This window comes from Asparagus officinalis, chromosome 7, assembly GCF_001876935.1.
Source record: "Asparagus officinalis chromosome 7, Aspof.V1, whole genome shotgun sequence".
NCBI lineage: Eukaryota > Viridiplantae > Streptophyta > Magnoliopsida > Asparagales > Asparagaceae > Asparagus > Asparagus officinalis.
The window spans coordinates 117,256,045-117,268,710 of NC_033800.1; the positions used below are offsets into that span (position 1 = coordinate 117,256,045).

The window sequence follows — 12,666 nt, forward strand, 5'->3', positions numbered from 1 at the left end:
GTATATATGTATGTGTGTATGTATATACATATATATACATACATACATGCACACACACACACAAATATATGTATATGTCTACATATATATATATATGTATATATATTTATCTATATACACATATATACATATTACATATACATGTATATGTATATATACATATATATATACACATATATATATATACAGTATGTATGTATGTACGTGTGTGTGTGTATATATATATATACATACATATATATATGTATACATACATATGTATCTATACATATATACATACATATATATGTATGTATATATACATACATATATACATATACATATACATACATATATATACATATATATGTGGTGTGTTATATATAAATATATATATATAATATATATATATATATATATATATATATATATATATATATAATATATATATATATATATATATATATATATATATGTGTGTGTGTGTAGCTCATGGCTGCCAAATTGTCATCATCTCATGCTTACCTTTGTCTACTCTTTATCATGTCTTTCTTGTCCATATATTAGATAAAAGATACCCTGTAATAGTGAACTGACCAAACGCCTAAATACTTTTGCTTTCTTATTTCCAATCCCTATAATGAAAGTCGATCACGGCTTTTTGAGACTTCACCCTTGTTTGTGAGGGCCAAGCCTAAATGCATAATGCTAGTTTCTTCTTATTCTTCTCCTTTTCTATTATTCTTTATCTTGTTCCTTTCTTTAACACATCGAGCAGCTTTAAGCCCAATCTGTTTGCATTAGTTATGGGCTAACTTACTAGACATATTCAAAATGTAGTCTCGTGGTGTATGTTATTTGTTGATAATATAGTATTAGTATATGAGATTAGAAATGGGTAAAGTAGAAGATAGGGAGAAGCTTCAGTTTTAAAGGATTTGTTATTAGTAGTACAAAATAAAATTACCCTAGAGGGGGGTGAATAGGGTAATCAAACAATAAATATGCAAATTAAATGACATTCAATGCAACACCAACCACAAAAATAAATACGGCAATAAATAAGAGAGAGTAAGAGAATAGTTAGCCAAATTACGCGCCAATATGTTCACGAGGTTCGGTCCTCATGACCTAAATCCCCGATCACCTCTCCTGATGGTAAATCCACTAAGCACACCCTGTTTGGAACCCGGAACTTCTTCACAACGATCTTCCCACGAGATCTTACAATCCTCACAATGATCTCCTCGAGATCAACCTCACCACACAATCACAAGATGAATGAAAGAAAATCTCTCACAATAATCCTATAGCAAGGATCAAGAGATAGTCAAATGAAGCTCTGGGGTTTGAGGCATGTGAAAATTAGAAACCGAAAACTTGAAGCACTTAAAACTCGAGAATGATAATTGAAAGTTTGAGCTCAAGAACACTTAAAAACAAACTTAGGGATTTTTTTCTTGCTTAATTACTGAAGTGAAGAGAGCAATGTGGTATATATAGGAACCCCAAACAATAGCCCAATCCCAAACAAGTACCAAAATCCTAAAAAATTCAGCTGAAATAAAAACTAGCCGTTACAGTAGATCCGATGGATCATATCCGATCGACCGACTATTTGACCGTTGTAGACTCAATAATCTTGAACTGCTTCGGTCAACCGACAATGTTGTTCCGGTCGACCGACCCTCAGTCATCGGTCGACCGCACAGTGTAAATCTGTCGATCGAAGGTGACTGTCTGTAGGGTCATGAAAACTAGCTCTCTGGTCGGTCAACCGACGGGCAAGGCCCGGTCGACCAAAAACAGATATATCCAAAAATCTGATTATAGTTAAAAATCTGATTTTATAAATTCAAAATAAAATATCAAATAAATTTAAAAAATTATAAAACTTTGGAAAATATTTATAAACATGAATATAAACATGTTAGAAATGAAATTTTTGAAAGATCATTTCCCAATTGTAAAAACATATTATTTTTCAAAAATGATACAAAACATGTTTTTATATGTGTGTGTATATGTGAACCCCAATAGCTTTAAGTGTTATCTACTCAATGACTTGCCTACATTAAGCTCTAGAGAGAAACTAAAAATATAAATATCTCTCACATATGAATACAATACTTGAGTCTTGATATTTGCTCATATGTTGATAAAGCTTCTCTTGTGCAAGTCGCTCTTGAAAGCTTGTCTTCATCAGCTTACCTCCACCTTCTTGGATATCATCGTTGTAGCTCATATTCCATCCAATCCTTCAAAAGTGGCGTTATATTGCTTGACAAAAATGTAATCTGCACAATATCACTCAATAAGTAATTAGCACTAATAATAGGATTTGTAAATCATCATCAAAATAAGAGTACTAATAATCTTCTCATTTTTTATGATGACAAACCACCATTATAAAGGAGTATAAATAAAGTCAACTTATAGATAGTTGCCCCTATCTGTATGCACAAAGGATAAGAGATTTTTCTCCCCCTTTGTCAATATCAAAATAGGATAAATAAAATAATATACATGTTATAAACCTACAAGATACTCCTCTAAGTGTTGGCCTACCCGTGTCATATTCCTCAAGTATTTGGATTTACGACCTCTCTCTAGGCTTTACTACCAACCCACTCCTCTTGGAATTGATCCCGGTCTCTCCCAACCACTCCACTAAGTAACCTTGTGTGTTCAAACATGTTATGACAATGAGTAGGAATAAAAATAATAAGATATGAAAATTTGTAATCCAAAAACCAAAAGCAAGCAAAAACCCATCAAAACAAACAATCAAATGATGCACATGCCTAATTCATTTCTTATGCGATAAAAATCTTCTTCACTAAGAGGTTTGGTAAAGATGTTCGCTAATTGTGATTTAGTCAATGTTTTAAATGTCGGATGTAAGGTTCATGTCGGATGGCTGAAATCCATGTCGGATAGCGAAAATTGGGGATATATCGGGGGACATTGACTAAATATCGGATTGTCATATCGGGTAGTGCGCATATGTATAATATCATGTCCTAAATATAATCTAAGCATTCATAAATTTAATATAAACATACTTTATAAATTCTATAGACTAAACATATAAAAAAGTAAATAATATATGTATTTGGGTTCATAAATTCTTTCTATCGGGTTCATAAGGAACCCTTAAACATGAGAACGGGTCAAACGGGTTTGGGTATTTACTATGTTGCCTAGGTACGGGTACGGGTACCGGTGCGGGTGCGGGTGCGGGTACGGGACACGGCAAATTTGTAAAAAGTAGGGTACGGGGACACGGCTATATATATATATAAAATAATTCACTTTAGATCAATATTTCAAAAGTTAAAACTATATTCCTTGCATAGGAAATAGAATAGAAAGCTCTTTTTACTTTAATTAAAAATTTAGAACTAATATTATTACCTAAATCTAAGTTGCATGGAAATTGGTACTGGTACGGGTGCGGGTACCACCGTACGGGTAGGGGACACGACAAAACTGTAAAATGTTAGGTACGGGTTCAAACTACATATATATATTGAATTAATAATGTACATGAGATAATTTTTTTCTGCTTCATGTGTCATTAGAATTAAAATTTCGATCACATTTTTGGAGTTTATTTTATCATAATGATTATCATGAATTGTAAACTACTCATTTTTTACTAGACATCTAAACAACTCATTAACTATATAGTTTTGAACTTGGGTATGGACTGAAACGAACCCGACCTGTATCCCATTAGTTTCAAAAGACGGATGTGAAGTGTAAGCTCTACGTCCAGGAAGTCTTTGACAAGTGTTTTAAATTAACACATATATCGTATAATTGAGTACATGTTGTAATAAATACATGCATATATTCAAGAAGTGTCCATGAAGTTTGGGTACGGAAAAGTGTCGGGTACGTGTCCGGTACGGGTACGGCTTCAATAATGAAGTACCCGGGTAACATTGGGTATTTATCACTAAACACAAACCAAATAACAAAAAATAGATCTTAAAAAAGTATCATATCGGCCGATTTTTCAAAGCTAAAAAGTAGACCGATATGCTCGATATGACGCTGATATTTTCGATTTGGTCCTAAAAACTGACATACGAGTCAAAAATGTTCATGTCGTGTCGGTCAAGCCCTCAAACCGATATGTCGGCCGACACATTTAAACCCTTGGATTTAGTATCAATATAAATAAGGGATACATCTTTTCTCTCTAGATGATCACGTAAGAAATAATGGCGTGCATCTATATGCTTGGTTCTAGAATGTAAAACAGAATATTTAAAATATTAATAGCACTAGTATTATCACAAAATATCTTTGTATCAAAAAAATATAAATCAAAATTAACTAAATTTTGTTTCATCCATAAAAGTTGTGCACAACATAAACTGACGGTAATGTATTACGCTTCTGTAGTGGATAGGCAACATAATTTTGTTTCTTGGAGGACCAAGAAACAAGTTAGTTATCCAAAAATTAACATGTTCCACTTGTACTCGTACGATATACCTTACATTCGACAAAGTTGGCATCACAATAACCACAAAGATCGAAAGAAGTGTTCTTAGGATAAAAGAAATCAAGTTTTATAGTGCCATTCATATATTTAATAATTTTTTAACCGCAATAAGATGAGATTTTCTACGAGAGGCTTGAAAACGTGCACATGCACAAACACTAAACATAATATGCGGTCTACTAGCAGTGAGATGAAATAAACTACCTATCATACATCGGTAAAGTTTTTGGTCTACCTTCTCACCACTTTCATCCAAATCCAACTTGATGGTGGTGCTCATAAGGGTTGGTGCATGCTTGGAATTTTCCATTCCGAATTTCTTGACCAACTCTCTAGCGTATTTGCTTTGTGACACGAATATCTCATCATTGGTTTGTTTGACTTGGAGACCGAGAAAGAATGTAAGCTCTCCCATCATGCTCATCTTAAATTGATCTTGCATAACCTTTAAAAATTCCTTGTACAATGATTCATTAGTGACACCAAAAATAATATCAACATATATTTGAACTAAGATAAAATTATTTTTTATTTTTCTAACAAAGAGAGTATTATTAATTTTTCCTTTTGAAAAACCAAGGTCAAGAAGAAAACTTGAGAGGTGAGCGTACCAAGCTCTAGAAACTTGTTTTAACCCATACAAAGCTTTTTATATCTGGTAAACATGATTAGGAAATAGTGGATCAATAAAACCGGAGGGTTGCTCGACATACACATCTTCTTCAATAAACCTATTCAAAAAAATATTTTTAACATCCATTTGAAATAAAAACACTTTTAACATCCATTTGAAATAATTTAAAATTTTAAGCTCGTAAAGGCTAAAAACATTCTAATTGACTCTAATCTTGCAACCGATGTAAAAGTTTTGTCATAATCAATGTCTTTTTCTTGATGGTATCCTTGGGCAACTAAACGAACTTTATTTCTAGTCACTATACTAAATTCATTAAGTTTATTTCTAAAAACTCATTTTGTTCCAATAACATGAAAATCTTTAGGTCTAGGAACAAGTTTTCAAACATTATTTCTTTAAAAATTATTTAATTCTTCATGCATGGCTAAATTCAAAATTCATTATTTAAAGCATCATCAACACGTTTAGGTTCAATTTGGGATAAGAAAGCAACATTACCACACTCGCTCATAGCCTTTGAGCGAGTCAAAACTCCTTTTGATGGGCTTCCGATAATTTGCTCCTTAGGATGATCTGGTGCAAACTTCCATGCTTTGGGGAGTTCTTCTTGATTAGGTTCAAGTCCTTCCCCATCCTTTGATGCAAGTGTTGAGGGATTGTTATTTATTTACAAAAGTTTCAATCCTCCCTCAATGTCATTATGAGAGCAATGAGGTATATATAGGAACCCTAAACAAAACTTAGGGATTTTTCTTTGCTTGCCTAATTACTGAAGTGAAGGAGCAATGGGGTATATATAGGAACCCCAAACAATAGCTCAAATCCCAAATAAGTACCAAAATCCTGAAAAATTCAGCTGAAATAAAAACTAGCCGTTATAGTAGATCCGGTCGACCGACGGATCATGTCCAATCGACCGACTATTTGACCGTTGCAGACTCAACAATCTTGAACTGATTCGGTCGACCGACAATGTTGTTCCGATCGACCGATCCTCAGTCATTGGTTGACCGCACAATATAAATCAGTCGACCGAAGGTGACTGTCTGCAGGGTCACGAAAACTAGCTCTCTGGTCAGTCGACCTACAGGCAATGCCCGGTCGACCGAAAACAGATACATCCATAAATCTGATTATAGTTAAAAATCTGATTTTGTAAATTCAAAATAAAATATCAAATAAATTTTAAAAATTGTAAAACTTTGGAAAATATTTATAAACATGAATATAAACATGTTAGAAAGGAAATTTTTGAAAGATCATTTTCCAATTGTAAAAACTTATCATTTTTCAAAAATGGTCAAAAACATGTTTTTATAAGTGTGTGTATGTGTGAACCCCAATAGCTTCAAGTGTTATCTACTCAATGACTTGCCTACATTAAACTCTAGAGAGAATAAAAATACAAATATCTCTCACATATGAATACAATGCTTAAGTTTTGATATTTGCTCATATGTTGATGAAGCTTCTCTTGTGCAAGTTGCTCTTGAAAGCTTGTATTCATCAACTTGCCTCCACCTCCTTGGATACCATCGATGTAGCTGATATTCCATCCAATTTTCCAAAAGTGGCGTTATATTGCTTGACAAAAATGTAATCTGCACAATATCACTCAACAAGCAATTAGCACCAATAATAGGGTTTGTAAATCATCATCAAAACAAGAGTACTAACACAAAAGCATAATATAGAAAATATAATTTTACTTTAGTAGGACTGTGAAGAATAATTAAGAGTATAATAAACTGCAGCGTTTTAGAAATGCCTAAGAGTGATCACTTTCATTGTTTTGGATCAGTGATGGCAGTGAGATTGAGGATAACGTGGTTTGTCAAATCAATGGGTCCATATGTTCTTGATCTTTAACTATTATTTACTGTGATTAGGCTATTTATTCTATACCTCAGCTGCCAAGATTTGAGGTTTGTATCTGCTTCTGTTTTGCCAAGGATCTGACATAAAGTTAATCTTTGATGTACCAGTGGGCGTTGGGCTTCATTCTCTATTCCACAATCCATAGTATTTGAGACAGGCAGTCGTACTTCTAGCAGGGTATGTATATATTTTCTACATGCATCATCATCTTCTCCTATTAAAGGTGTTTTTTATGCAGAACAGATTTTTTCCCATGAGTATATGAAGAGAATTTAGTGAGGAAGGTTCACACCAGGGCTTGAATGACATATTGGTGACCAAACGATCATTATTGTATATAAGCTTTCCACATTCGTGGACTAAACATAAATTTTCTGAGAAAATCTACCTATGAATTAACTGACAGTATGATTATTTTTTTACTACTTTATGTACTATAAATCATCTCAAGAACTATCCAAGATATACGGGCTTCTCTCACTCATGTGTTTTAAGCTTTGGGGATCATACTGGATGGTGTAAACGTGTAAAATTTTCAGTTACAGTCTCTGTGTTACAGTTATATATATAGGGATACTTTTATTCACAATTACTTGGAGATAAATGCATGTACCATTCCACAGACATGCAACAGAAAGTTTCCTCAAGGTTAAATTTGCCTTACTCCAGTTTTTCAAGCATTCTTCTCGATGAGGTGCACCACTCCCAACTTTTAATCCTTTTCAATGCTTCTGGTATGGGCAAATTCTCCTTTCTAAATGAAATTTGTATGTAAGCACTGTTTCTTATGTAATATGTCCCACCTTCACTGTTGACTCTTCTGTTGAACTTCTCCACTTCCTTCAGTATTCTTGCAGTATTCTTGTTCTTCAACATGTATAACAACAATAACAAAGCTTTGATACCAAACTTTTGCATCATGACCTAGTCCCTATTACTTTGAAGATCTGCTTTCATTTCCTAGTTGTTACAGTTTCTTACATGGTAACCTTTTGCTTTGAAGACCATAAGTTAGTTCACGAAATCCTTGTCTGTCATATGTTCTCATCATGTGTCTACCAGTTTATTTCCAGATTTGCATTGTAACCACCGTGTCCTTATTATATCTTCTGCAGGATTTAAGAAGTTTGAATAATTCTTTTGGCCATCGTTCAAGTTTCAGCTCAAGTACAGGTGATGCTGATCGCCAAGCGCGATTAGCTGAACCTGCATATTCCTTTGTTGGAATGCACTCTATCTTTGACAACTGCAAAGCTTCAGGTGATTAATGCCTCACATTACTCTCTTATTTCCATCTATACAAAGAAGTTACTCCGAAAAGAAAACAAACTAATAAGTTATCATTCAGTTACCATTTTGAAATTTGGACACATGAGTTCCGATCTCCTTGCATTTGGTGCATCTGATGGGAGCTTGACAATATGCCTCGTCTCTGAGTCACCTTCTGCTCTTCAACAATTAAGAGGACATTCAAAATCCATAACAGGTGAGACTAGATGACATCTGTTTTGAAATCCTTAAATTATTGTGTTCTGCAGCTAAAAAAGTTATAATAGAAATATTATGCAGTGCTAGTTTCACTTTCAGATTTTATTGTCAGACTGGATGTCATATTGTAATATTGGTAATACATGGTTTTTGTGAAATAAAGAAACAAGAAAAATTCTTGAAAGGTTTGGATTTGACAGATGAAACATATCACAAATCTGAGATATAAGAGTTATGTCATTATTGTACATCTCTAAATTTAGGGACTGTCTGTTTCCAACGAATTAGCTGGAATTCAAAGGTTATGTGTCAGAAAATGGGTCTCCTCACAAACTTTTTGACAGACCAACTTTCCTAGAGGTGTTTTGTGCGTCTGTTTGTATGGGGCTATAAGAAGGGACAATGCTACTGATTTTGACATAATTACCATGTCAAAATCGGAATCAAAATGGAGGATTTATATTGAGAAATTACAGAATTTGGTCCCACAGAGCTTTAAAAATTAAACAAAATAAATTTAAAACAACAAAAAAACCTCAGAAAATCCATAAATTTAATTTTATTTATTTTCTTATTTATTGTAAACAAAATGATTATCAATATTAAAAAAATTATTTCAACTACCATATCGATCATTCGAGGGACCACTATATAAACTTCAAATTTTATTGTTCTTTTACAAACAAAACATAGTTGTTTGAATCTATTTTTAAAACAAACTTTTCATTCAATTTTCCTACAAATCAAACTCAAATTTTAAAATTTGGATAGTTAAGGATTTGTTAGATTTGTAACATTGTCATAAATCCAACATACAAATCCAATGCCCGAACAACCTCTTAGTTTCTTCTTCCGTTGCTTTCCCAATGAGTGCTATGAGTAATCTAGGCAACGACTAATATTCTCTTCTTTTCAAGAGTGGGCTTTATGCCACCATCATTCAGGATCAGTGGAATTCATTTGAGTGGTCTGAAATTCAAATTCTCATTAAATATTTCATGAAATTCTTGGCAGTTTTTCTATTCTATTGCTATTTTCTTTAATATATATTTGTTTATTTTACACAATGTTTGGAAAAGCTATTTTGAAACTCGCTTCAGAACTTTTTGAAGGGTAAACGCTCCAATACTCAAGAGAGAAGCTATTTATCCCTTGAAGCTTACACCTTATCGCTTAAAGCATAACTGAAGTGGGTGTTGCGCTTCATAAAATGCTTCTCTTTAGAAGCGCGTGATTTAGACTAAATAAGAGGATACAAAAGGATTTTTTTATTAACGTTAAAATGCCCCTACGTATCTTCGATATGACCATGTAACTATAAATAAGATCTATAAGTACGCATGTAGCTTAGTGTATTACGAGTTGCATCTATACTTCACATATTTATTTCTTATTTACAAATTACAAATAAGGACATGAATATATCTATTAGAAAATTATTATACCACTATATTATATGTTCATACTTTTTGAAAACTTTAAAATTAAAATACTTAAACTCATGAGGCTTACGCCTCACGTTTTGAAGCTTGCGCTTCGCTTCATTAAAGGGTCTAACCTTCACCTTGCGCTTCCACTTTTTTTAGGTGATTTTACATTATGACAGCAATTAAATGCACTGTTTTAAAAAACCTCCGCCTAGTCCGTTTAGGCGTACGCCTAGGCCTAGGCGGTACCTAGGCCGCCTAACTAGCGCCTAGCGCCTAGACGGTATTTAGACTGCCCATCTAGATTTTACGAGCCTTTAGGGGAGCATTATCTGCTTACGTGGATTGCACCCTGTAGGCCTTGATTGTGATTTTATGTGTCGTAACCTACACATCCTCCAAACTCCATTAACCTCCAAATATGAACACCTCCACTATCTCCTCCGACCTTCAGCAAAACCTCATCGACCACCACTTAAATGAAGAAAGAAAAAAACACCCAGAAACCGTTTAGGCGCCCGCCTAGGTGACTAAGCGTTGGGCGCCAAGTCTGACGCCTAGAAGCGCCCAGCGTTTAATGTAACATTGATTAAATGTATTGTTACCCTCTTTCTCTTTTGACAAATTTTTGAAGGAATGTGATTCCCTGCAGCGCGTGTTGGTCTCTAGCCCATATTTTGTTTTACCTTGATTCCATTCAATGTTTAAAAAGCGGAAGTGCAAGGCGAGGCGTTAAGACCCTTTAATGAAGTAAAGCGCAAGCTTCAAAGCGTGAGGCATAAGCCTCATGAATTGCATTTCAATTTTAAAATCTGTAAAAATTATAAACATATAATATAAGTGGTATGATAATTTACAGATAGACATTTAGATACATTCATGTCCTGATTAGTAAATAAGATTAAACATGTGAAGTATAGATGAAAATCACGATAAACTAAGCTATACGCATGACATATAAATCTTATTTATACTCCAATGGGTATATTGAAGATTCATAGGGATATTTTAACATTAGTAAAAAATCCTTTTATATCTTCCTATCTTGTCTACAGTGTGCGCTTCAAAAGAGAGCGTTTTATGAAGCGCAAAGTGCACACTTCGGTTATGTTTTAAGCGATGACGCGTAAGCTTCAAGGGATATATAGCTTCACTCTTGAGTTTTGAAGTGTTTACCCTTCAAAAAGTTCCAAAGCGAGTTTCAGAAAGCTTTTTCTAACATCGATTCTATTAGCAAACATCACCCTGTCCTTTTTGTTCTAAATTGTATTCCTTGTATTATTCCGGGGTTTAGTTCCTGATGAGATGACCAGTGAGGCACGCTGGCTTGTCTGTCAGCTGGTCTTTTAGGTTACGCTTATAACCTCTCTTGCCAATAATTTCCATAGCTAGGCTATTTTTCAATGTGTTGTCATCAGCTTCACCAATGCTAGCAGTTTGTAATAATTAATCACTTTCTGGGGTCCTCTCAATTTAATTTGGATTGTATATTCTTATTCTCACCATTTCAAATCTATATGTTGACATTTGTACTCAAAAAGCAATTATATTCTATGTCAATACTTTCTTACTCATCTTTGACAGTGCTTTTAGCCTCTCCTAGCTTGGGGAAAGAAATCTATTCCTAAATGCTCATCAAATTACATTCATCACTTTTAGCTTTATAGTTGATTGGCTTTGTAATATTTTTCAGGGAATATATTACATTTTCATACTGAATAATTTATCATTTTTCAAATATAGTGAACATATACTTGATATGTTTCTCAGGTAGCTCCAGTTTATCATTTTTCACGTCATATAACTTAAAAAGAATTTCTTTTGGTACTTTATATATGGTTATTTTATCAATTTTTACGAGGCACTTTTTAAATGTTGATACACGCAACAGGACAACAACTTTAGACCAATTGATCTACTGTTCTTGCTTATACACAGTGATATCTCTGTTATATTTGATATGCTAACTAGGTTACAGATTTTGATTTTTCCTCTAATAATCAGTATATTGCTTCATCCTCAATGGATAAAACTGTTCGGGTATGGGAGATATCTAAGGGCCACTGCATTCGTGTAATATATGGAACTTCTTCGCAGTTATGCATCCGCTTCAACCCGGTACGTACATAATCTATTTACTCCTTTTCCACAATCAAAATTATTGATATTCCAAGAATTGCTCTTGTTGCTCACTTCCTTTATTTTGTGTGTCCAGACTTGAACTGAAAGCTAAATGCTGACATAACCAAGTTGATGATTTTCATCTCTTTAGCAGTTTCAACTGAGAGCTTGATACAAATAGTTTTAAATTTAGGGGGTATACATATTTACCCCTAAAATCTTTCATATTTGCAATTTTACACTCCAAATCTTCATATTTGCAAAAATACCCCTCAAATCCTCAACATTTGAAATTTCTACCCAAAAAGTTAACAGTGTCAAATTTCAAATATTTTAAAGCTGAATTGATGTTACCCTTCATCAAATTATTAGGTGAGGCCCATTATTTAATGAATTACATCCAAATCCCAACCCCATTTTCATGTGACCTGCTTGCCTCACTATCTCTATCAAACCCTCACTTAGCCTTTCATTTGACCATGCTTTGATTCACTTGGGATAGAAAATTTCAGAACCCATTCAAGAATTCTCTCTTAAATTCAAGACTATCGAAGAGTTTTCTCTTTGGTCACTGCTTTTGGAGGTAATTAGAAGAGGGGTTGAAGGTTGCTCATGAC

The 12,666-nt window shown here is 33.7% G+C and overlaps 1 protein-coding gene across 2 annotated transcripts in view; it reads left to right on the forward strand.

The window, feature by feature from the left end:
• LOC109849160 (WD repeat-containing protein 13) overlaps positions 1–12,666 on the forward strand; it is a 21,081-nt gene that overhangs the window by 2,565 nt on the left and 5,850 nt on the right. For both annotated transcript variants that reach the window (XM_020418975.1, XM_020418976.1), the window contains exons 3-6: positions 7,121–7,190; positions 8,129–8,273; positions 8,362–8,499; positions 11,907–12,046. In XM_020418975.1, the coding sequence (XP_020274564.1) occupies positions 7,121–7,190; positions 8,129–8,273; positions 8,362–8,499; positions 11,907–12,046 (493 nt within the window). The remainder of the gene's footprint in view (positions 1–7,120; positions 7,191–8,128; positions 8,274–8,361; positions 8,500–11,906; positions 12,047–12,666) is intronic.